Source organism: Corvus hawaiiensis, chromosome 3 (genome assembly GCF_020740725.1).
Source record: "Corvus hawaiiensis isolate bCorHaw1 chromosome 3, bCorHaw1.pri.cur, whole genome shotgun sequence".
Lineage (NCBI taxonomy): Eukaryota > Metazoa > Chordata > Aves > Passeriformes > Corvidae > Corvus > Corvus hawaiiensis.
Window position 1 is genome coordinate 4058532 of NC_063215.1, and position 25229 is coordinate 4083760.

Here is a 25229-nt window from a genome sequence, read left to right on the forward strand (position 1 = left end):
TTTTATCTTTTTCACTTTATCCTTCAAAGTCTTGTATTTGATGGTGATGTTTGCAATAGAATTCTAGTTACACCATTTATTTCTGTTTCTCTGCCCTATCATACTGTAAAAATTAGCTATTTTTCCAGCTTATAAAAGGAGAGTTTGAAGTTCAGAGAGTAAACAAAGTGCTAAATAGCATTAGCACATCTGTGTCAAAACAAGATAAGAAATGATGAGTTCAACATCTCACAGTTGTTTTTTCATTCTCAGCTAGGATGATTCTGTTCATTTTAACCCATAAGCATTAAAACTCAGATGATATGTGCAGAAAGTGCCCTGTTCCACTGCTGAACAAAGCCCTCAGCTCCCAATAAAGCTGAGGAAAATGCTGAAGTTCACTTGGCACACATTGATCCGCTGGACTCATCCTGAACTAAACTGCACTTAGCTGCTCTTTGCTGGCAGGCTGCTTTTGCTTTTAATAGTAGAGCTCTGCCAAGTAATTATCTAGATAGGATTTCTCTTTTTAGTTTCAACTTGTCACATTCTTTCTTTCGCATATCTCGTGATGGCTGCTTGTCAGTCATGTCACTCATTGGAGGCAAAAAGCCTAAGGATATCATTAGCTCATAGCTTGATTGTCTGGAGAGGGAACCCCAGACAATTCAACTGCCTCTTACCTTGCTTGTGGTAAGAGCTCTAATGCATTTACTCCCCCTTTTTTCAAGGAAAACCCCATACTGACTTGTCAAAGGGTAAATCGGTGTATTTCATTAAGTGGCCATGTGTTAGCAGTGAGTAAATAACAATAATTAGGGCACCAGTGAGTTTCACCAATTTATGTCTTTTCCAACTTCTCCAGCACCTCTGTTGTGTGGGTCCCATCTTTAGCTGTGGGCTGAGTCCCACACTACAGTCACATATCATCCCTGCACAGCTGTCCAACTTGCATGAAGAAGGGACTCTGTTGGTGTAACGAGATGTATTTTCATTCCCAATCACAGAAAAAAAAGTGGTTTGAAAAGTTCATTGAACCCTCTGCATCCCCTTCAGAAAACCTCTCAGCATCTGCCTGTTGTCTTTTTACTCTTTCCAAGCAACTCAGTATTTTTTTAACTGATTGCACCTTGTAGGTAAGAATTTGGTTCACATGTTCAAGACACCTGAATTTAGGTGCAATGTGGACAACAGCACATGAGCTGCTGTTCCAGTAGAGATCTATTCAATATAGCCAGTGGAGCCCCTGCAGTCAGTGGGACTGGTAGATAGAGGTATCTAGAGAAAATCTACGCTAAGAAACCTGAATGTAGGTATAAGATTCTCCCTGGAAACATGGTTCAGTTGCCTAATTATAAAGATTTTCTATTGTTCTGGGCACCCTTACGTTGTCTCCCCCTGCCTGCAATTTCTGCTTAAAAACCTCACTGTTCAGTCATTTATCCCTGTGTTGTATCTGCCAGCCTCCAGAGAGGATTTGGAGGGCACCGGAACTCAGATCCCACCCTGCGTGTCCCACCGCTTATTCCTCAAACATTCATCCTGCACTTCTGCCTGTTGGTTCCTACTCCACAGCTGTGGAGCCGTGGAACTGAGAAGTTCTGAAATCTTCTGGACATTGGGCAGAAAGAGGCAACAAAGTGAGGTCTCCTTGTCTGGCTGCTTTTCCATCTACTTTCCAGAGTGCAGCCTGAACACCTGAAGGAAGCTCCAGAAGAAGAACCAGTGGTAGATGACTGTCCAGCTGTGTATTGACCATGAGTATAAACTCCTCAGGCTTTCTAGTGACAATATGCCACAGTTTTCAAAATAGCTGGGTAGTTAGAGTCCAAGAAATTTTGGATTCAAGAAACAGAGATAGAGGAGATGGTCCCAGCAAGATACTCAGCAAAGTCTGTTTGCCAGTGAAGGGAGGAGATCTTATCTCAGAGATTTCGTTACTCTTATATGCAACAGCTGTTGCAGAGTGTCATGTTATGGAAAAAAGAGAAGGGAGGAAACACCCACTGTTCTAGGAAAGAATTGAATGGGTTTTGCTATGGAACAAAACCCAAAACAATACAGCAAAAATCTGTCAGGAGGAACATCTGGAATAGAACTGAAATATGAAAACAATGGAAAATGCTTTTGAAACTCAACAAACTAGATCCAGACCACAGTCCAAAATAAATGAAAATCTGGACAGAAAAAACATATCTCTATTTCTGTTCTCCTTTTTTCCCTCCTTTTTTCCACATAGTAGGTTTTGTCCTCTCCAGAGGCTAGACCTGTTGAAGGATTATGAACCAGCTGCAACCACCGCACTAACAGATCCGTGTTACAATCCCAACATTTGGATCTCACACTTCTTCAGCACGGTGTGTAATCAGTGGTGAATTTATTAACAGCACAGGTTGTTTATAAACACAGGATTATCCTATATGATTGAGGGTTTTTGCACTGTGTAGTGCAACGGGAAGAACTTGTGTTTGAGGGAGCCCAGCCTCTGTCTTTAGTGCCTCCTGACCTTTTCTGCAGATCTCACTGGACATTTCTGCCAGCTTTTGGTAATTTCCAGGTTGTAAGTACCCTTTTTTCCTGGTTCTCTGCCATCAGCACATTATTATCTGACTTTATGATCAATTAGGTTGCTCATCAAATTGCCAAGGCTTCCAGCAGGAGTAGGAGCATGAAGTGGGACCCATTCCTGCTTGTCTTGTGCTGGATGGGGAATTGGGCAGTTTGGTGTAGCCTTGTGTAGGACTTGCTCACCACAGGAAAGTGGGACAAGAAACCTGAAGTTTTCACATCCAAAGTCCAAAGAACGACATTGAAAGCCCAGATCATTCACTTACGTATTGTAGAGATCACAATTCCTGTTGTTTATGGCAAGATGAGAGTTTTAACAAAACTACTTATTAGAAGAGCTGTGATTTCATAGCCAGTTACTTCATAAGGTCATGAAACTTACCCAACCCCTGTGACCTGTGTCCATCAACTATTTTGGATTCCCCTTATGGGTAAGCTAAGGTAGATGCTGCTTCCATATCTTCATTTTCATAGGCCATTCTGCTGGAATCTATTTTGACTTAGCCAAAGTATGGTAACTGCTGGACTCTGCCTAGCAGGCTGCTGCAGCCTGAAAGCTCAGCGAGGGTTTCCTAGGGCCATGCAATTTGTTGCATCCTGGAGTCCATTTCGGACAGCCCTGTGATCTGGCTCCAGCAGCTGGCAGGGTTACAACACAGTGGATGGTAAAGAAGGCAGAGAAGGGTCTCTCATGGGTTTGAGATGGCTTTAATCACATCTTGCCCCCATGATGTTCAGAGGTAGAGAGACAACACGCTCTGGGTGTGGGGTGGGTTTGTCAAGGGCCCAGGGGCGGTCCCTGGGCAGGGTTGGGGTACAGGAACAAATAGGGAGAAACCGAGGGAGTGGCCAGGGCTAGGGCAGAGAGCAGGGGGAAAGTACAGAATTAGGGGGTTAACAGGCCACCACACCAAAGTATGTATCTGAGACCCTACTCAGCTCTTCCCTTAGTTTTTCTTTCTTCTCCATTCATTTCCAGAGAGATCCTTACCTTTTCAAGACCTCTTGCCTTATTATTTTCAATATTAGAGAATCACAGGATGGGTAAAGTTGGAATGGATCGCTGAAGGTCATCTAATCCAACCACCCTGCTCAAGAAGGGTCCCCTAGAGCATTCTTCACATTTTTCCTAATTCTTCTCTTCAAAATTTCTGCTGACTTTCCTAGACCATCCCTGTAATTTTTCTCCCCATTTGTGTCAGTTTGTCTGCTTACTTTCAGTATCTTCACACAATTTGGGTCCTTAAAAAAACATTGAATTCCACTGGGTTTGCAGAACCAGACCTGCTTGGGTCCATGTCCCCATTCCAGTCACTCGGGTTGTAAATCAGTGTGTGCCATGTTCCTGCTGTACTTGTGTAGTTTATTAATCACAAAGTTTTGTGCTTCTAAGTCAAGTGCCTTGGAGAAGCCAATTATATGATATCAAAGCTATTACCTTTATCAACTAGACCTGTAATCTCATTAGGAGACAATAACAAGGAAGTTTCACAGGACCTTTTTTTTATAAAAGCAGGTTGATTGGCATTAATTGTATCACCCACCTTTAATGATTTATTAATTGTGTTCAGAGTTGGACATTCCATTTTTATTTATTTTCCCCTAGAATCAGTGTCAAGTTGACAGGCCTGTAATTACCTGGGGCTCTTACTTTTATCTTTGTTTGAAATATTGGCACAATATTAGCTTTCTTCAGGGGCTCTCAGACATTGTGAGTGATCCCAAAATTACTGAAGAGTCCACCTTAATTGTCCAAGGGGTTTCCTGGAAAACTCTCCAGTAGCACTTGCATTCAAGTTACTGAAATCCATGGATTTAAACCCATGGAAATATTGATGACAATAAGCAAGTATTAATCCTATTTTTCTTTAAAATATTCTTAAAAGAAGTAGAATTTTTCTACTCATTCATGACTCCTGTGTTCTTTTGTGTCATTTACCATTTACAGTTTCCAGCCACTGAAGAATTTCTGTGAATATTATCTTCCCTTCTTTATTTTATTTTCCATTCTAAATAGTTTTATTATGACCTTTGTTTCTCACTCTGGCTGTATTTTTGATTCGTGTGGTTTTGGTTTTTTTTAACAAGGATAACATTTCTTAATCTGTTGTGCTTTTTTGGACTAAAATTTATGATTTTTAGCTAAATGTAGATGTAATTCTTTTAAGGGAGTGACGAGTTCCAGTTCATCCTATAAACCTCCATTTCCAATCCTTTGTATGTGCTTGTTAAGTCTGGAAGCCTACTTAAAAATGGTTTTAAAACTGAGCTGATAATTGAATATATCAGAGGATTTTAACTGACTTAACTAGAATAGTAAGTGTTTTGTAACCAGGATTAAAAAATATGTGAAATTGTACCTAATTCCTGGTTTTCCTCTTTCCAAACTACAGTTATGGGAGTTTAAACAAGGAAATCAAAGCTGGTTTTGGTGGACGATGGACACAGAAAGATAATTCCCTCCATGTCCCCAGAGAATATGTGAGCTCACTGCTGTGAGATATGTTAGATGGGGAGCATGCAAGTCTTGTACTGTTTGCCTTTTACCCAATAAAAAGCTGTACAGAGAATTTAAATATCCTCAGTTATCAGTCAGACGCTGGTGGGAGAACAATGAATTGTTTTATTGATTTCACTTAAATAAAAAAAGGCTCTTAAAGCAAAGTGTTTCTTTAGGATACAAAATCAGCTCTCTTTTCCAAACTAGTAATTTTTAAATATTAAAAGAACATGACAGGCCAGCTAATTTTGTACAGATATGTATATAGTTTTTAGTTCTACATCTGCTGCAGTTTTCTGTTGCATAATTGATTTAATCTCTAATTTTAAAGGAACGCTGAACTCCTTTACTGGACTCCGCATACATTTCTCCAGGGCAAAAGCTGTCCTACTTTTTCCTCCTTAGTGTCTGTTTAGTGCTGGGCCATTTTCTTCTGAAACTGTAAACTACCCATGGTGAAAGAAACGAAGGCAAATTTGGAATACAATTTACTGTGCAGACTTATCACCATTGCACACACCAAAACTTGGGCACTTTCTTTCTCCCTACTTTTTTTCCTCAGTCTTTCAGTTTTCCCCATCCTTGCTACACGATTGCCCTGAAACTGGTGAAATTGTGAAGGAGCAAAAAGGCAAAAACAGGTTGAGAAAGGAAATATTAATTCAGCCATTTAAATATTCCTTTAAAATCAGATTGACATGGATTTTCCCCCTAGTTTCCCTCCCATTTTCAGCATCACAGAAGCCATGGATACCTTTGTAGTAGGTTTGATGCTGTTTTGTCTTTATTGTAGGCTCTTCTCTGCATCCCCTAGAAAGGGATTTAAAGCTGCTGTTCCTTCTTCGGGCATCTGAAGGGATTTACTGTGATCGTCTGGAGGATATAAATGTCCACCCAGGAAGTATTGGTATGAAACACAAATTCCCCTTTTCATAGGGAACTAATTTTTGGTTATATCCAAATCTACCACTGTGGAAACTGTTACTATGTTTTACAGATTAGCCTCAAACAAAAGTGCACATATTTTTGAGCTAAGGTTTAATCTTCTGGGACATGTCATCTATATGAAAAGTTTCTGTATTTTGACTTTTTGCTCTGGTTTTGGATCCATTTTCCAGAGGGAAAAAAATTAAAGTTCATGGCCCAGAAAGATGAATAATAGCTGCATAGTTTTTTGTATCTTTCATTTCTGGAATTTTTACCTAATTTGTTTACTTGTATAATGTTTTTTAATGGTAGATATCATTGTCTGCAATTCCTTCAATTCTGTGTCAGTGAGACTTCTGTGGTAAAATCCCCTCTCTTGCCTGTACATGTGATGGTCATTTTACTTTATTGATGATTTATTGCTTGTTCACTTTGTATTTTGAGTGGAGGCTTTGTGCTGTTCTTACGCTTTTCATAAAATATAGAAATATACTTTAATATGTATAAATATTTCCATATATTTAATTATTGCTTCAGTTCTTCTCAAGCCTCTTTTCCCCTTTACCTTTGGAATCTCCTTCTGGTTTTCTTTTTTTTTTTTTTTTTTTTCCAGGTGTTTATGGACAGGTGCAAATTTATAGTGCTTATCCTAAAATACCTTGGACACATCTGGGAACTAATGTTGCTCCTGGCAATGAAAGGTGGTATTTTGCCCAAATATGCTTTCAAACACTAAATTGTGGCTCCTGTTCCTATTATTTGTATTAATGTTCCTATGAGTAGCATTATTCTTTTCATTTGTGATGGGCTCTGTTTAAATCATGTCTAGATAAAAAACAAACAAACAAACAAACAACTAGGTTACAGAAAATTGCACCATGATGGGGAGGTTGATGATCTTTAAGGTCCCTTCCAACACAGATTAATTCTAAAGGAATCCAAATTCATCCAAGGATGAATGAAGCTAAGTTTTCCTCCCTTCCTTCCTTCCTTCCTTCCTTCCTTCCAAATTCCGAATTCCGAATTCCTTCCTTCCGAATTCCTTCCGAATTCCGAATTCCTTCCGAATTCCTTCCTTCCAAATTCCTTCCTTCCGAATTCCTTCCTTCCGAATTCCTTCCGAATTCCTTCCGAATTCCTTCCTTCCGAATTCCTTCCTTCTGAATTCCTTCCTTCCTTCCTGCCTTCCTGCCTTCCTTCCTTCCTCCCTCCCTCTCTCCCTCCCTTTCAGCCAGACCTATCAAAACCTCAGTGGAAGAGTTCCCATCTGGGTAGAGGTGGAATATCAGCATTTAGGGAAGGAATTATTTGGGAAATGACTGCAAAGATGGGCAGTGGAAGCACAAAGACCTCACCATGATGAGTGGGACTCATCTGTTGTGAGATCTCTCAGATTTGTGTGTTCACTGTAGATTACTTGTTTAGGAATTGCTTTGTAGCTGATCCTGATCCAAACCCTGCAACATTAGGATCACCCTCGGGAAATTCTTCTCCTTCCCTGACTAAGATGAGACCTCAGAGTAAGCAGATTCTTGACTGAAGTATGACAGTTGAACACTTGGATGAAATGGATCCAGGCTGGATCTGGGCTGCTGCCCAGATATTTTATATGAAATATCATGAGGTGCTAAGATACAAGTGTTTGGAGTCAATTCATGCACATTAAATGCAGCACACAGAAATGTTTCCATTGTTGAAAGAAAGGAAAAATAAAGCCCTATTTTTCATTAAAAGTCTACAAATAGTGAGCTAAGAATCAGTGTCTTTGGATGCAGGAAATAGGTAAGTCAGTCCTGGAATATGAAAGCTGAAGGAAAATGAAAGCTGAAGGAAGTGGATTTTATTGAAGGAGAGGAGCTGCTCTCTATCCTTTTCCAGCATGAATCAGCACATAATTTAAGGAAGGACTTTCCTGCCATTTCAGAAGATATGCAGTGATTCCTCTAAGCAAAAAAAAAACTCCAAAAACAAACAACATAAATTTTTTTGTGGATTTCTCTACTGAATATTCACCGCTGCTGTACACTGTAAGTGCTCATCTGGAACCTACTCATCTTTGAAAAATATTGTGAAAAGATACTCTGGAAAAACTTGAAAACATCCCTTTAGGAATCTCCTTTCTCTCTGCACTTCTGTCACTCTAGACTGCATGTGGGGCATTCTCTGAATTCACTCAGTGCTCTCCTTTCTCAGTAATTCCCTGAGGAGTTTAGATCATCACCTGGCCAGCAGCAGTCACCCTGTAAGAGGACAAGGTGTTTATCAAATAGAGATAAACACTGATCATTATTCATTTTGCTGCCACTAAATGCTTTTGTTTTCTTTATGTGAAGCTAAAAATCCCCTGAACTACTAATACAACTTTGACTGTAAAAGGGGATCTTCAGTTCAAGATTAAAACAACTAAATATAGGACTCAGTGTTCAATAGCCAGCAGAGTTTTAAGTGCTGGTGCCTAGAGGGTGTTCAGCTACCAAAAGCAGCATTCAGGTACCAAAACAGAGGGTTTGTGTCTGTCTGAGCTGTCTTTAAGTCCCCTGCATGGCTTGCACCTTTGTCTCCAGGAATGCTCCAGGAACCAGTCCTGTCACATCTGTCAGGTATCCTGGGATATCTCAGATAGCAAGAGGTGCTCTTGTTTAGGGAATCAAATCCTGCTCAAAGTTCCCAATTCAGAGAACTGAATTGCCTTCCACCCACTACTGACTGCACCAACCAGCTCTAGTGGAAGCTTAGATGTCAAGTGCAGACAGCCACTCTACCCTGCACATGATTGTTGTCTAAATCCAAAGTGGACTTTCAGCTCTGTAAGGTATTCCTTGCACCAAAAATGGTCCGACGTCTTTTGGAGGCAGCTGGAGCCCTGGAAATGCTGTACTGGTATTGTATATGTTGTTAATCAATGGTGTGAAATACATGCTTCAGGATTAATTTCCTCCCACATATTTCAGACATCTGTTTTTGCAGAGAGCCCTAAAGGGGCTTTTCCTGCAGCATAGCCTGTGGATTCTTTTTTTCTTTTTTTTTTTTTTTTTGAGATCTCCCTGAGAAAAACTGTTCATTTTTAATGAAATTTGTGAGCATAACTCTCGTAAGTGTAATGACATTAAGTTTATATCATGGGGTTACAGGATTTTTGTGGAGGATGAAGTAGATTGGGATGAAGGTGGAGATTTTGTCATCAGCTCTTCTTCCTATGAAGCCCATCAGGCTGAAGTAGTTACACTTAAAGAAGTCCATGGTCATAATATAAGAATTCATGAACATCTTCTGCACAGGCACATTGGTAAGGAATTTTTCTCTCCTTTTTCTGAGAGTTTTCTTCTGAAGTATTGAGTTTCCATTTCATATCTCAGCAGAATCAATTTTACTTCCTTGAGGTATCTTAATTTCTCTCTCCATATACTTTTTTCCTTGCTGATTCTAACATGAATTTCTGTGAGCAGAATCAATTCAGTGCTGAATAGTTTAGGAAAACTTTCTGGTGTTTCGAGTTGAACTGGCTCACAGGGAGAGACGGTAACTGAAATTTTAAAGGAAAAAAGAAATGTAGGATTTTAGGGCATTTGCACAATTTCCATGGCATGTCAAAAACCTGGAAAACAATTGACATGTCAAAAACCTTTTCTCAAGTGTCAAAGTAATTACATTCATAAAATTTGAAGTAGAAAACTTTGTCAATTCCATGGCATGAAATTAATTATTTATAAACTAATATCTAAATAAACATAAAATCTGCATATAGCTCTATTTTTTGTGTAGTTTGCATGGGATCTATATTTATGTGGAAAAAGAGATGCAGTGTTGATAATTATTTACTTTTATTTCAGTAAATTTATTACCATCTATTTAACAAAAACCAAGGAATTTTATTGAGAGGTCAAAATCTGAACCTTCAAACCAAGGATTTTTGTGCATATCAAATTTTTTTTTAATTTGATCTTTATTCCAGCCAACAGGCACAGAAATGAGTATAATGGATAAAAAGATCCAGAAATATCATGTTTTAAATGGCGAATGTTTAAATGTCTGCACCAGTAATCAAAGCTTCACTTGGAACAGAGCTCTGTTCTGCAATTATCCACAGTGTTAATCAAGAGTAGACTCCATGGCACAGTTTTTATGACAATTGCCTTTTTCAAACAAAATGTGCAGTTCAAAGCACAGCACATCTAGACTTCATTTCCCGTAGTTTATGCATTTTAGGCCTTCCTTTTTAGTTGATGTAGGTATAATAAATGTATCATGAGGTGAAATTACTTCTTACACATTGAGTAATGCAGCAGTTGTTAGATACAGCTGAAAAAAAGGACTGATGGGACAATTAAAAGGTAGATACTGGGTTTTGCCTGGGCAAATGTGGATACCTGCAGTAAATGTTCACGCATGAGCCAGTCACTCTCAGTTCCCTTGATAATTAAAGCAGAAAAATACATACAATGCATACTTCTCATTTGTACTTCATCTGCCCCTAAAGCAGGTGTATGAAATACACAACAAATTGCACTTCAGATTCACGTATTTCTCTCCATTGTGCGTAAAAACAGTTTGCATAACTAAATCACATCTGCAGGCGTCTTAAGTCATCTGAGATTAATCCAAGCTAGACAGCTGCATAAAGTTGTGCAAAAGTCTCCTTTAGAAAGGCATTGAAAAAAAGTATTTGAAAATCCTTTTTGGAAAACACACGCAAGCAAGACTCTGTAGCAAAGAGGTTTTTGGCATTGATGTTAGTCTGATCCTGAGGAAAATTCATGGAGATCAACTCTGCAGTGTGCTGATGAGTAACTCCAACACACAGAGCTTATAAAAAATGAAGTGTGAACCTGTTCATTGCTTTGGCACCTGCACACCACAGGGGAAAGGTTTAGCACCTTCTTGTTCTAAAAATGATATATCCTGGTAAAATATAAGGGCATGGTGAATATTTGATGGGCAGGTGGCCTTTCTGGTTTTGTGTTGATGCACGTGGATTGTGCTGGGGGTGGAATGCACCTGAATGTCAGTGCAGATTCTGCAGAGGAGCTGTCAGGATTTATGTCCCTCAAAGCCCTGGTTTATAGGTATGATAGACACTTATCACATTTGCTTTCTTGAAACTCCCCAGGGCATCCCCATGACACAGAAGATGGCAGACGCATCTCTTTGGCTGCGGAGGTTGGGCTCCTAACACGGAACGTGCAGATCCAGTCGGATGTGGCTTGTGCTGGGAGGATGCTGGTGGGACACTTCACAGACTCCAGCGGGATGGAGTTTGAAGGTAGTTGAGATTCACCTGTCCTCATCAATCACACCGGTTCTTCCCAAGAAAGAGGTGCAGGAACATGTGTATCAATTCACATGTGCCTTGAAAGTCAGAACAAACTGACTGTCAGCAAGTATGAAACATGATCACCACGAAAAGTTCATAAATACAGAAGATATTTTAAAATGGGCTACTCTGTGTTTTGTGGCATTTTACTATGACTTTGCATATATTTATTAACAAATACCCATCACTACAATACACTGAAAAAGTGCCTGCTATTTTATGTCTGAGTGTTGTTAACATGGTTGTCCTTACCTGTTCTTAAGTAATATGAGCTTTTATTTCACTCCTGTTATCTCATTGCAGGTGCTCTTCAACTCTTAAATATTCAATTTTTGAACTTTGGGCCTCCTCAGCTTTCTGCTATTGAATTCAGGAATGTATCCCAGGAGTCCTCAGTGGTGTCATCCAGCATTAGTGGCAGCTGTGGAGCTGGCATTAAAGAAATCATGAGCAGTGGGATCTTGTTGCACGATAATGTGATGTTCAACACCACTGGACCTGGCATTGATGTGGAAGGGAAAAATCACTCTCTCATCAGGAACCTTGTTATTCTGAGCAGGCAGCCAGCAGGTTCATTAAACTGGGTTGCTGGCATCAAGGTGAACCTGGCCACTGGTGTCTCCCTTTGTGGCAATGCTGTGGCAGGATCTGAGAGAATTGGCTTCCATGTCAGGGGCCAGGAGTGTTCACTAGATGGAGAATATTGCAGTGGAAATGTGGCCCATTCAAGTCTCCATGGCTTTCACCTGTACCAGGAAGATGGATTTCAGACCTGCACTAGAATCGCAGGTTTTCTGTCCTATAAGAATTATGACTATGGTGTCATGGTCCACCTTGGAGGCAGCGTTATCGTGGAAAACGTGGTGCTGGTGGACAACACTGTGGGACTCCTGGCAGTGGTGCGCTGTGTCTATGCCGAGCAATGCTACATGGGGAAAGAATTCATAGAACTTAAAAACTCCACCATTGTCGCAACAAGCTCGACTTTTGACTGCCTCAGAGACAGGATCAAGCCTCACTCAGCTGATGCAACAGCCCAGGACCGACCTCCACGCTACCCTCTAAGAGGCCGTGTTGGGATTTTATGGCCCACGTTTACCACTGTTCCCAGCCAAAGGCCAGAGGATCCCTGGCACAAAGCTGGCCATTGTCCAAAAGCCCTGGGAATCATGAGGCTGAAAGGTTGGTCTTCTGCTTCCACTGGCCAGACTGTTCTGTTACTGTTTTTCTTCACTAATTTAGTTTTTCCAGTTGAAGTTGCAGCCTCTCACAAATGGACGTGAGAAATCAGAACCTCAGTGAAGCTGATAACAGAATTCTTCTACAACTTGATGCAGTTTAATTAAGAAAAAGTATTATTTGATATTTTTCACTTCCTGAATCTACTGCAGGATAACTGTTGCCCATAGAAGCTGTGGCTGCCCCATACCTGGAAGTGTTCAGGGCCAGACTGGATGGGGCTTGGAGCAACCTGGGCTAGTGGAAGGTGTCCCTGGCCATGGCAGGGTGTTGGAATGAGATGATCTTTAAGGTCCTTTCCAAACCAAACCATTCTTAGATTCAATGATTCAATGATAATTATGTCCTGTGATAATGTATGTTCTACCTCACACTTACCTGCCTTCTGTGTTACTTTTCCAATTGATTCATCTCTCCAACACACAGTTACCTCTGCCTAAATAAAATACCAAATTGGAGAAGTGAATATCACAGTATAGGATTGTCACAGAACACAATAACTACAACTCACAGAAGCAATTATGACCTTTATTGGTGTAAGGGATTGCACAAGAGGAGTAGAGGTCTGTTATGTATCCTAGATCTTTGTTTCAAATGAATTTTTCAGTCCCCAGTGCAGTATTTGCATATAGCAGAACCCTGATAACTGGTTGCAATGGTGGGATCTAAATACCTCACTGCTTTTCATGTCTGTATTCCTCACTGCTATTAACTTTTGCAAGAAAATTCATTATCCTTGTTTTACTGAAGAATAAGAGAGATAGAGGAAGACAAGTAGAGTTGCGCAGAGTCTCACAAAAAATTAATGGCAAAATATGGATTTTGGAGCTGCACAAGAGTTGAGTGCCAGAGCCAAGTATGTGTCATCATACCCTGCCTGTCTTATTTCTGGCGAGTAGAAAAAACATCAGGTTGTTATTTAACTGGTTCTTACTTATTTAAATGAAAATATATTAAATACTCTTGCTTTTTCTTTTCTTTCTCAGTAACTATTTCCTTTGATTTAATTTCCTATGGATATGACTTGTTTTGTGTCAACTTAGGATATAATTTGGCTATGGAGTATTCTAAAGCCACATGAAGATCTATGAACAGTGCTATTAGTCTGATTTAAAAATAATTTGTACAGATATATATGGGAGCAATTTGACGTGGAAAACATCACAGGAAAAAAACCCCCAACTTTCCTATCTCTAGTTATGGCACTCTTTTAACCACTTTTCCTTGCTTGATCTTCTCTTAATCCCTGGCAGAAGTCACCTTTACTGGTTTTACAAAGAGCTGCTACAGTGAAGACAGGGATGTCTGTATCATGTCAAATGCTGATCATTTAGGCATCATGCCTCTCATCACAGCAGAGACATCAAGGATGTTACATGTCAGTGAGAAGAACAAGTTCTACTTTCATCCAACAAGGTAAAATGCTTCATTCTGAACTATCTTTTTTTTTTAAAAAACCTCATACACCTACATCTTTGAAACTATCCTCCCCTCATCTCTGTTCTTGTACTGCTCCTGTCTGACAAAAATGAACAAGCTCCTACATCAAACAAACATGCACGGGAAAACTCAAATGCAGAAAAAAAAAAGAAATGGAAAAACACCACCAAATTTAGTTTAGGGCAATCTTTTATAATTTTTGTTTCAAATTCCATCAAGATGCATCTCCAGACCAATCCTCTTGGATTTCTCCTTTTCCTGACATTAGTGTAGCAAAACAAGCTTCACATATCCCATTTCTTAAACCCCCATCTGAGCATCTCTGACTTCTCAGCCTCAGGCTTCAAAAAATGTCAGGACCTCCAGGAAAAAACCCTGAGACAGGGAATGTCCTTTTGGTCGGGGAAGCGTGGCTTGATTTGTGCCTGCGAGATCACATCAGAAATGTTGATCAGCACCAGGCAGGCTGTGAGATGTCAAATGATTGCCAGAACTGCTCCTGCCCAGGGAGAATATCATCTGTGAGTGTTGAGGAGGGAGGGGAGAACTTCATCTGTAACCTTAAGTCACTGCTGGTTGCAGTGGTTTAGACATACCACATCCAGTGGAAACCACATGCCTATTTATTTATTGCAGTCACTGAACACAATACAGAGGCTATGTCAGGAAAGCCTTGAAGTAGCAAAAAAAAAATTCCAGCGTGGACTCCACTTGCCAGTCAAAAATAATTGGAGGTGTCCCACACTGCTATGTTTAGAGCCCCTCCAGCCTTCTGCCAGAATTTCTTATTTTATTCTATATTTTTGCTTTCTGCTCTGGGCATTAGTTTGCGTGTAGATTTCTGAGCCCTGTCCAACTTGTCAGCTCCCATTATGTTTCACTCTTGTATCCATCCCACAATATTCTGCTGGTAGTGAGCTGCTGAATACCCAGTCCAGTGCAAGAGCTGGTGATTTTCAAATATGAGGAATGCACATGGATTACTGAATGCTTCCTTGGGAGGCTGCTGAGCCTCTGAGGGTGGTTACATCTCCCAGTGCTCCTCATGCAATATCTACATGCATTTATTTAATCCACCTCTGCAGCTGCTGAGCTTGATCCAGGCTGTGGCTGCATTGTTCTGCTTCAGCATCCTGAAGGGATATCTTGATCAATGTGTTCTGTCAAAGAGAAGATGAGCATTGCCTTGGAGCAAGAGAGGAAATAGAAACATCAGGGGAAATAGCAAATCCATGAAGCACTTTTCTTGTCCTGTTGGTAGACCTAACCAGCAGAAATGCTGGATCTGTTGAGAGATGGTCAAGAACTGAACTGTCAGGATCAGAGGAGGTCTTTGTTCTCTGCCTCTTTTGAGCTGGGTTGACTGGGGGAATTGGCCTTTTTGTTCCTCTGCCCTTACTGCAAATCTCTGCCGATACCTGTTTGCCCCATTCAAGGTACCAGCAGTCAGGTTTTCTCAGCCTGAGACCAAAAAATTCTGCATTTTCTTCAAGGTTTCATGTGAATCCATGTAGCAATCTGAAAATGTTTCCATGGACTTCTCTGGAGTATAAGTCTTTTCATTGTATTGAATTCTGCCATGGGTGTGAGATGCTCAGATCACCAGTTCCTTTAAGCTGTGTTGAACCTTTAGTCAATCTGCAATTAAAAGCAATTCAGCTCACTGCACTTTAGTGATCCAAAAATTAGGCATGTGATCCAAACACGCTGACCTTCTGTAGTCGATATAGACCCTTGTTTAGAAAAAGATTAATCTCAACTGTCCTATATTTTTCTCACATGAGATGTGTTCCCCTCAACAACCCTGTCTTGTTACAGGTACCTTCCTCTGTGGCAGCCAGTCTTTAATGACCTGCATAGAAATTTATAGGCTTTCCTGGCTGTTCCAAGCCACCAACAATAACATTACCTTCCCTACCTATCAGTGTACAAACCTCTGAAGACACCATGCTCCCTGAAAAGAGATGCAAAGGCTCAAGGAAAGCCCTTTTCAAGGATTTGGATGGAGGTGTCCTGGACCTAGAGCCACCTGTCTCTGTTTTCCCAAAGTCAGAATTTGAATGGACACAGTTCTACTCAGAAGCTGGTAAGTGCCCCTGTGCTGGCGGGAGTGTTTGCAAAGTCATGCAGACATTTGAGCCATGAGGTGTGACTTTCACTGACATCTGCAACTGAGGCTGAGGTGATGGTGGTCCCAGTTGTTTGATTCCTTTCCAGGATGGATGTAGTGAATTGTGCTGTAGAGGTCTGGGGTGACTCATTGTGCAGCTCTGTGTCCACCACTTCCTCTCTGCCTTCTTGCAGAATCATTTCACCTGGCATCTTTAGCCCCCCTTTAGAGTCTGATTCACTGGATTGGATGGTACAAAGAAACTCTTCCCTGTGAAGGTACTGAGGCCCTGGCACAGGCTGCCCAGAGAAGCTGTGGCTGCCCCATCCCTGGAAATGTTCAAGGCCTGGTTGGGTGGAGCTTGGAGCAACCTGGGATAGTGGAAGGTGTCCCTGCCCATGGCAGGGGGTGGAATGAGGTGATTTTTAAGGTCCCTTCCAACCCAAACCATTCTGTGATTTTATGATTCTGCCTGCCCCTTGCAAAGCCCTCTGAGAGCATTAAGGGACACATGCCATGAAAACACCACATAACTGCAAAATAATGCCAATAATTGGCCCCACAAGGATTTTCATCCACATCCCACAGAGGAGATAATCAAGCTGAAAACCCACTCCAGAAGTTTGATGACCCCTCTGTTAGAAAAAGGCCCATTCTGCTCAGTAACCACTTTCTGAAGGCTCCCACAGCAAGGCTCCATTCTCCTTCTGATTAAAACTCATCTTTCTGATTCCAAATAAACTCTTTAATTGCAAGTAGTGTTCCCTGTGCCTGCTGCTGATGGTGGCCATTTTGCTGTAGAGATGCATAGTTTGTGACTCTGCTGGTATGGGAGACTGATGGGAGGGGCTGTAATTAATCCTGTTTTCCTTCACACTCTAAAACTGATTAAACACATGAAGAACTTTAATCTTTAAACAAAATGTGTAAGGTTTTTCCTCAAAGGATCCCGCTCTAGCTGGCTGCTTACAGAGTTGATTAATGTGTTGTCTAGATGCAAACACTGATTTTTAGTGTACCTTTACCACCCTAATTATGAATCACATCCAAGCACTAATGCTCTGGCACTATTACTACTTAGCACCTGCATATTAATGACTATATTTACATACAAAACCTGGATTTTATTCAGATTCCCACCATTTTTAGCACATCCTAGCACACAATCATAAGTGTAAGAGGAATCGCCACCATCTAAAGTGCGCTGAGGGTGCAACCTTCACTCCACAGGGTTTATCTCCTTGTGTAATGGAGGTAACAGCATATGGTAAATGTTGCCTGCCTCTGAGGCTACCATGAAATTGCTGTGTTTTCTTTTTGCTGCCCAAACCTGAACGGGGGTATTTTTCCCCTTCCCTTCACAAATGTGTGTTAAATTCCTCTGCCTTTCTCGTTCTGACCTGAGGTTCCTTTTGTCTCGAGGTTGACATTTGGAAAAAGGCAGAGCTTGATGATAAGGTGAATTCATGGTTGTCTTCTTCCCTTCTCTCCCTCCTCCTTCTCCTTCTGGAAAGTTGTAGCGTTGAGTATTTTTCACAGTGCAATGCAGGCTCCCAGGATAGACAAATTGGGGAAAAATCTCAACTTTCCTGCTCCCACTGATCTTCTGCCAACAGGAACCAGGGCACTTATCATCCTCCTGTTCTGGCCACTGATGAGGCCAAACCTCGAGCCCTGTGTTCATTTTTGAGCTCCTCACTGCAAGAAAGACATTGAGGGGCTGGAGTGTGTCCCCAGAAGGGAAAGGAGCTGGGGAAGGGTCTGGAATATAAGTCCTATGAGGAGCAGCTGAGGGAGCTGAGGTTCCTTAGTCTGGAGAAAAGAAGGCTCAGGGGGACTCCCTACAACTCCCTGAAAAGAGGGATCTGCCTCTTCTCTCAGGAAACTAGTGATAGGTCAAGAGGACATAGCCTCAAGTTGCACCAGGGATGATTCAGGCTGGATATTAGGAACAATTTCTTCCCAGAAAGGGTGGTCGGGCATTGGACCAGGCTTCCCAGGGCAGGAGTGAAGCCACCATCCCCGGAAGCATTAAGAAAACCAAGTAGATATGGCCCTTTGTGATACGGTTTAGTGGGCAAGGTGGCATCCATTCAGTCTGGACTTGATGACCTTGGAGGCCTTTTCCAGCCTTAATGATTCTGTAGGACCCAATTCCCCCTTGGCATGACAGTGCTTCAAGGCCAGTGGAGATGGTGGTGTTGTCATACAATTATAAAATCATAGAATGGCTTGGAAGGGGCACTGGAACTGGATGATCTTTAAGGTCCATTCCAACCTGTCTTGGGATGACTTTATGATGTGTATCCCATATCGCTGCCCTATGCCCAGAAATTAATTTCTGTGCCTTTTTATGCCTTTAAACTGAGCCTGAGAGGGGGAAGGAAAAACTGAGCAAAATTTTTTCAAAGCAGTTTGCAGCTTGTTCAAGGTCACACAGAGATAGAAACTTTTTTCCAGCTGCGGCAGGGGAGGGAGGAGGCACCCGGCTTGCTGCTGCCTGGTCAGCTTTTGGCCAGTTGTTCAGTTTCTTTTTTTCTGGAGAGAGACTGAGAGTTGAACATTTTCCTTCCCTGGAATTTCGGATTTTCTCCCTTTTCTACTGGACTGCTTCAATATCAGAGCACATCAGGAGGACTTTCACCTGAGCGCAGAGGGCCTGGCCCTGGGCCAAGCCCCAGCTCCGAGGAGAGCAAAGGGAGGACTCTAACATTTTCCCAGGTTTTTTCTCCACAGTGAGAGATTTTTATTATTTAGCATTATTGTCCTTTTCCCGTGTGTTTGTTAAATAAATAGTTTTTCTCTCTTTCACTTTCCTTTGAGGAAAATTTATTTTTTCCCGAACCTGGAGGGGGAGGGGTGGTGACCTGCCTTCTCTCAGAGGATATATTTCTAAATCTGGCCAAACCGGTACACAACCCAAACCACGATATGATTTTATGATTCTATGATACAGATGTATATATATGTTCACTTCAAGCTTCCACTTTGGCCAATCAGATTGAAATTACTGTCCCTTACCCATTTCTAGATACTCCAATTACTCCATGGAGAGCAAACAGAAACACTCAATACACTTCAGGGATGCAAAAGCTATGGAGATGTTTTATCAGAATAAGGAATATCACAAGGAAGAGGCTGTGAGAGCCATAACTGGGCCACAGGGGATCACTCAGAATGATATTAATGCTCCTGAACTCACATGATGTCTTTTATCGAAGGTGCAATTGGTACAGAATTTATGAAAATGATTATTTCTATACCCACTTTTTTTTCCCCTTTGTTTTCCCAAACTTTTACCTGCTGAGTTCACTCTTTGCTCATAGACCAAGCTTTTTATTGTGACTTTCTGAAGAAGCAGAATTGTTCACTTCGAAATGAAATTTTAGTTTTCTGGATAAACCACAGAATTCAGAAAAAAAGAACAAAACGGGAGGGAACAGATCCAAGACTTTTGTTGCTATTATTATTTCTACTGCAAGAAAAAAAGAGTAACAACAAAGTGGGTTTGAGTCCAACAAAGCATAATTACTTTTTATTATGAGAGTCCTTTTTAATCTTTTTTTTTTTTGTCTTTCAAATATAATGCTGAAAAAGTTTAAAATTAAATGTTTTCCAACACCCTCCTCCCTAAATAATTTATGAGGAACTTTCAAAGTACTATTTTTCAAATTATCCAAAACAATTTAATGAGTTTAACATGAATTTGTAATTATTTAAATCTCTTTGAGCTGCCATTTTTTGGATGACAAAATGTTTTTCTCCTAAAACTCATGTCTAGAGCAAGCCTCTTGCAAAAGAGCTTGGGGCCAGACCTGGAGCACTAAATGGTTCCATGATACAGGAAATACCAGAATCATAAGCTGTACAGTGGAATTAGCTATAAACAGGAGTATCTTGTTGAGGAATTAAGGATAAGTGAACAGTCTGTGTAGTCAACTGATTCCTCTGTCCAGGTTAAAACCCCAACTCCATGAAGGGCAGCTGATACAACCATCCTTGTGCAGTTAAGGCTCAGCCTTTAACACTTATTGCAGTGTTCATAGGACTCTGTTATCACAGTTCCTCACATCTGAAGTCTGTGATGACTCCTAGAGACATTGAAGTTCACTGTCTTCCCTTGGTGGAAATGTAGCCGAGGCCCTGAAACTGGTAGAAGATCCAGCTGTCTCCACTTCTGTTGTCTCCAGCATTGTCATAGAACCATAGAATTTAGAATGGTTTGGGTAGGAAAGGACCTTAAGGGTCATCTCATTCCATCTCTTGTCATGGGCAGGGACATCTTCCACTAGAGTTCACTAATGTCCTCTCCAGTGAGCAAAGAGAGATTGACCCATTAAGTGGGTAATACACAGAATTGTAGAGATGAAACCAAGTCTTTCAAGTTTTAGTCTAGAGCCTGCAGACATATGTTTTCTTCCTGCTGACAGATACATTCTAGTTGTTATTTAAAGCAATTTGGACTGAAAAATCATAGAATCATAGAGCAGACCAGATTGGAAGTGGACTCAAAAGCTCATATGGTCCACCCTTTTGTGGGAAAGGAGCACTATCTAGCACCCTGTACAACTGCATTTTGAAAACCTCAAAATGAGGATGTGATGGAGACTCCACCATGTCCACGGAGAGGTTGTTCCAATAAACCATAGAATCACAGAATGGTTTGCATTGGAAGGGGCCGTAAAGATCATCCATTTCCAACACCCTGCCATGGGTAGGGACACCTTCCCCCATCCCAGGTTGCTCCAAGCCCTGTCTAACCTGGCCTTGGACACTTCCAAGGATGGGACAACTACAATTATAAACAAACAAACAAAAAAAATTAGTTGTGTTATGGGTTTTTTTTTCCAGTTATTCTTTAAAAAATCCCAGAGAATTTTGTTTTTAATTGACTCAGCTCTAGTGTGAATCTATTGGTCAGAGGACCAGTATGTTGTGGACAAATGAACTTTTTATCTGACCAGCAAATCATTGAGATTATGTTTTCCCATGTCATTTTCAATCCAGACAAATCTAAAACTGTGAAATTGCTCAGTAGTCTTGCCTGCTCTCTAGAGGTAATCAGTACATTTTCTAAATCACAAAGAGGAAAGTGTTTAATATGTAAATGCTTGTCTGAAGCAAGTTATGCAGACATTTAACACTCAATTTTATCAAAAACTCTTGTCAAAAACCCTTTGAAATGTAACACTGAAGTTAAAAGTCATAAATGAATATGCAGAAGTTTGCTGGTTTCATCAGAAATATGATAAAATTTCAGATCTAGGCAAAACCAGTCCAAAATAACTCGGGATATGGGTTGAAGATTTTTGTACAATTTTCCTTCTTCTGGTAATTATAATTATTGAATAAAAATCTCAAATAATAGTTGGGGAAGTGTAGAATTTTGAGACACAGGCCGGCAGTATAAGTTAGGACTAAAGCTGGGTGAAAATGTTGCACCATAAATATTTAATATTCCAAGGACTATGACTAGTCACACTAGCTATGCATAATCATATTCAGTAATCAAAGATGTCTGTGAAGAGAATGCAGGTTTGGTAGATTTACAAGGAATGATACAATGCAATATCAGCATTGTTTTCCTCTACAGATTTTTTTGTTGTTGTTGCTTACAAATAGAAATTTGCTTTTTTCTGCAATAAATGGCCCATGCAAAATGGGTTGGAAATAGCAATGGAGGACATTAAAAGAGCTCTTACCAAGCTATTGTTTTATAAAAACCAAACCTAATATGATCAGAAAATGTTTGTAATTCTTAATTTTCCTGAAAACACATCTCTGGCAAAGATTTCAGCAGACCTTAATTAAGTTGAAAAGCAGAGAATAAAGTTGGGATGAGTTTTGTAATGCTCATAGGAGAACAAAGTTTAAAGTAATCCAAAGAGAAATTAAGTTATTTTTATATCTTTGATGTCTATGTGGTGGCTCATCAGGGGTGAGATGGTTGAACACACTGAATTAAAGAATTGGCTCTGCCAACTGCAGTACAGCAGAGTGAGGGACAATTCTGTGGGTGGAGAATCCACCAGTTGAAAAGGAGCAGACAATGAGGAATGGCTTTAAACTGACAGAGGGCAGGTTTAGATTAGAGTTATGGAAGGAATTCTTCCCTGGGAGGGTGAGGAGGCCCCGGCACAGGGTGCCCAGAGAAGCTGTGGCTGCCCCATTCCTGGAAGTGTCCAAGGCCAGGCTGGATGGTGCTTGAAGTACCCTGGGATAGTGGAAGGTGTCCCTGCCCATGGTCAGGGGGTGGAACTGGATTAACTTTTTGGAGTCTTCCAATGCAAACCAGTCTGTGATTCTATGATCTGGATGGCACCATGAGACTTCCTTAGGGGACAGCTCTCCCAAGGAAAACCACTCCTCTGCATGATTTCTTTTGGAAAACTGTGGGGGAAGTGAGAAGAGTTGGGGATGTAGCAAACAAGGTCAGCATTGGGGCTGAGGTGGCCATGCCACATCTCCATTTTGAAATACTATAAATTGCTTTCCCTCACACTCACCTGCATTTCAGTCTCTAAAAAACAGCTATTTTCCTTTTGCAGGGATGCTTTTTCCTTAATTCTGAAGCTGGGATGTGTGAGATGAATGACATTATTCATTTTCCATGTGATCAGCATAGAGCAATGTATATACACACACACACATTATATATCTGCAAATGTACAATTGTATAAACCTATCAAACCTTATTTCCTTGTTCCCATCAAATAAGGGTATCAAATTCTTTTCTCCTGATGAAGCCAAGAAAACCTTGGGCAAACCCAACCATTTTGCACATTTGTTGCTGTAAATGGAGTTTAGCTTTTTGTGCCAGCCTTTCTGCTTCTTTTCCAAATTCCTCAGGTTCTTTCAAACAGTCATGCACTGATATTCAGCTGCATAAAATGTAAAATATGTGTACATATCTATTAGGAATGATTATCCAAATGAATTTTGGAAAAACTGATTATGAAGTCAGGTCCCTGACAATGGGAGATAACCTTGCCGCTTAGGATAGCAATCCTTTTTGAAGATGTGCCAACAAATAGTTTGTGCCTACACTTGCTATCAGAAACTCTTGGCTTCTCCTCTTAGCCTTAATCCCTGAGGATAAAAGAGAAGGTTTTTCATTTTCCCAACTCAACTCCTGTATTTAAGGAGCTATTTAGAAAAATGTCACCATTTTTAGAGTTTGTGAAATCTCGGAGAACCTGTTTGCTTCCCTGGGGTCTCAGTGCCCCCAAAACACCATGTCACTTTCATTTAGGATTCCAGTTATGGATTTGAAACCCACCTCTCTCCCTTTCTGTATACAAATGTTGTCTGCAACCCAAGCATAACGTTATCATTGATACAATGAGGCTTCTGTTTCAGTGTAGTGGTTCTCAAATTGCGGCTCATAAAGCATTGGTGGTCCATGGAACCTGAATAACTGTTGGACACACCACTCATGGATTTATTTAGGAGCCTGACAGTTAAAGGTGAAAAACATTATTAGGCATGTGGAAAAGAGGAGATTTGTAGAATGGCTGGAAAAGTTGGGTTGCTCAGTCTTGAGGAGAGGAGGTGGATAAGAGACTTAGGAATGGTCTTCAAAAATATGAAAGGCTGCTGTGGAGCAGAGAGAAATAAATTGCTCCCAAAGTCTGTGCAATCAGAAATAATGGACTGAAGTTTCATGAGGGTGATTTTAGGTGTTGGGAGGAACTGTTGAAATAAAGACAAAGAAACGTGTGTAGCTTGCCTGAGTTGTAGAACCCTTATCAATGGTAACAACAGAGCCGATCTTTTCTTGAGTGGGTGGAGAATGCACCAAAAAAGTTCAAATGGCCTTTTCTGCACCTATTTTAAAAATTCTGAAAGGATCCCCATGGCCTTCAGGAATCTTTGGGGTCTCACTGATTTATGGGGCAAAGATGAGAAAGATTTGGTAATTAGGACTTTCTAAATGCTTCTGATGAAGACAAAGAGTGACCACTGGGTAAGAAAGAGAGGTGGTCTCCCAGCCCATGTGCTTGGTTCCTGTCATACAGCCTGCCTGTTCTCGTGGAATGCCAATAAGCTTGAAAGGTTGTACAACATGTAAGGGTAGAGATGAGTCCCACAGAAAATGGTGTACAGGGTCTGAGTGGAGTTAACAGCACCAGGGAAAAAAAACTGGCACAGGTTGCCCAGAGAAGCTGTGAAAGCACCATCCCTGAAAATGTTCAAGACCAGGTTGGGTGAGGCTGGGAGCAACCTGGTCTAGTGGAAGGTATCCCTGCCCATGGCAGGGGTTGGAATGAGCTGATTTTTAAAGTCCCTTCCAACCCAAACCATTCTATGAATCTATTCCTTATCTGGGACCTCTCCTCAAAGCTCAGTTGCTCAGACAACCTTCATATTCTCCCAAGGAGCTGTTTCATTCTTACTTATCATTCCTGCCTTGGTGATGTCCACAAATCTGAGTCAGTTGTTAGGTTTTATTCCTACAATATACCACCCAGAAACTTTTCCAGCATCTTCTGGAACAATCACAGAGAATCACAGAATGGTTTGGTTTGGAAGGGGCCTTAAAAATCATCTATTTTTAACCCCTTGCCATGGGCAGGACACCTTCCAATATCCCAGGTTGCTCCAAGCCCTGTCCAACCAGGCCTTGAACACTTCCAGGGATGGGGCAGCCACAGCTTCTCTGGGGAATCTGTGCCAGGGCCTCACCACCCTCACAGGGAAGAATTTTCTCCTAATACCCAATCTAAACCTACTCTCTTTCAATTTGAATCTATTCCCCCTTGTCTTGTCACTCTATGCTCCTGTCAATATTCTCTCTCCATCTTTCTTGTTGACTCCCTACAGATACTGGAAGGCCACAATTAGGTCATCCCAAAGCCTTTTCTTTTCCAGGCTGAACAATCCCAATTGTCCCAGTGTTTCCTCACAGCAGAGCTGCTCCATCCCTCTGATCATCTCGGTGCATCTTCTGGACTTGCTCCAACAGGTCCATGTCCTTCCTGTGCTAGAAATCCAGGGTTGGAGGCAGCTCTCCAGCTGGGGCCTCACCTGAGTGGGGCAGAGGGGCAGGGTCACTTCCCTTGTGCTGCTGCCCACGCTGCCTTTGATGCAGCTATTGCAGAAGCTGCTGATATTAATAATCAAACCAGAATGTGTCAGGAGAAACAGAGGGAAAT

General features: G+C 41.1%; 1 protein-coding gene across 1 annotated transcript in view; it reads left to right on the top strand.

The window, feature by feature from the left end:
* The window catches only part of PKHD1 (PKHD1 ciliary IPT domain containing fibrocystin/polyductin), a 244172-nt gene that overhangs the window by 159583 nt on the left and 59360 nt on the right, over nucleotides 1–25229 (top strand). The window contains exons 53-59 of the mRNA XM_048299521.1: nucleotides 5841–5954; nucleotides 6588–6675; nucleotides 9106–9260; nucleotides 11082–11234; nucleotides 11589–12467; nucleotides 13778–13940; nucleotides 15890–16050. Of these exons, the coding sequence (XP_048155478.1) occupies nucleotides 5841–5954; nucleotides 6588–6675; nucleotides 9106–9260; nucleotides 11082–11234; nucleotides 11589–12467; nucleotides 13778–13940; nucleotides 15890–16050 (1713 nt within the window). The remainder of the gene's footprint in view (nucleotides 1–5840; nucleotides 5955–6587; nucleotides 6676–9105; nucleotides 9261–11081; nucleotides 11235–11588; nucleotides 12468–13777; nucleotides 13941–15889; nucleotides 16051–25229) is intronic.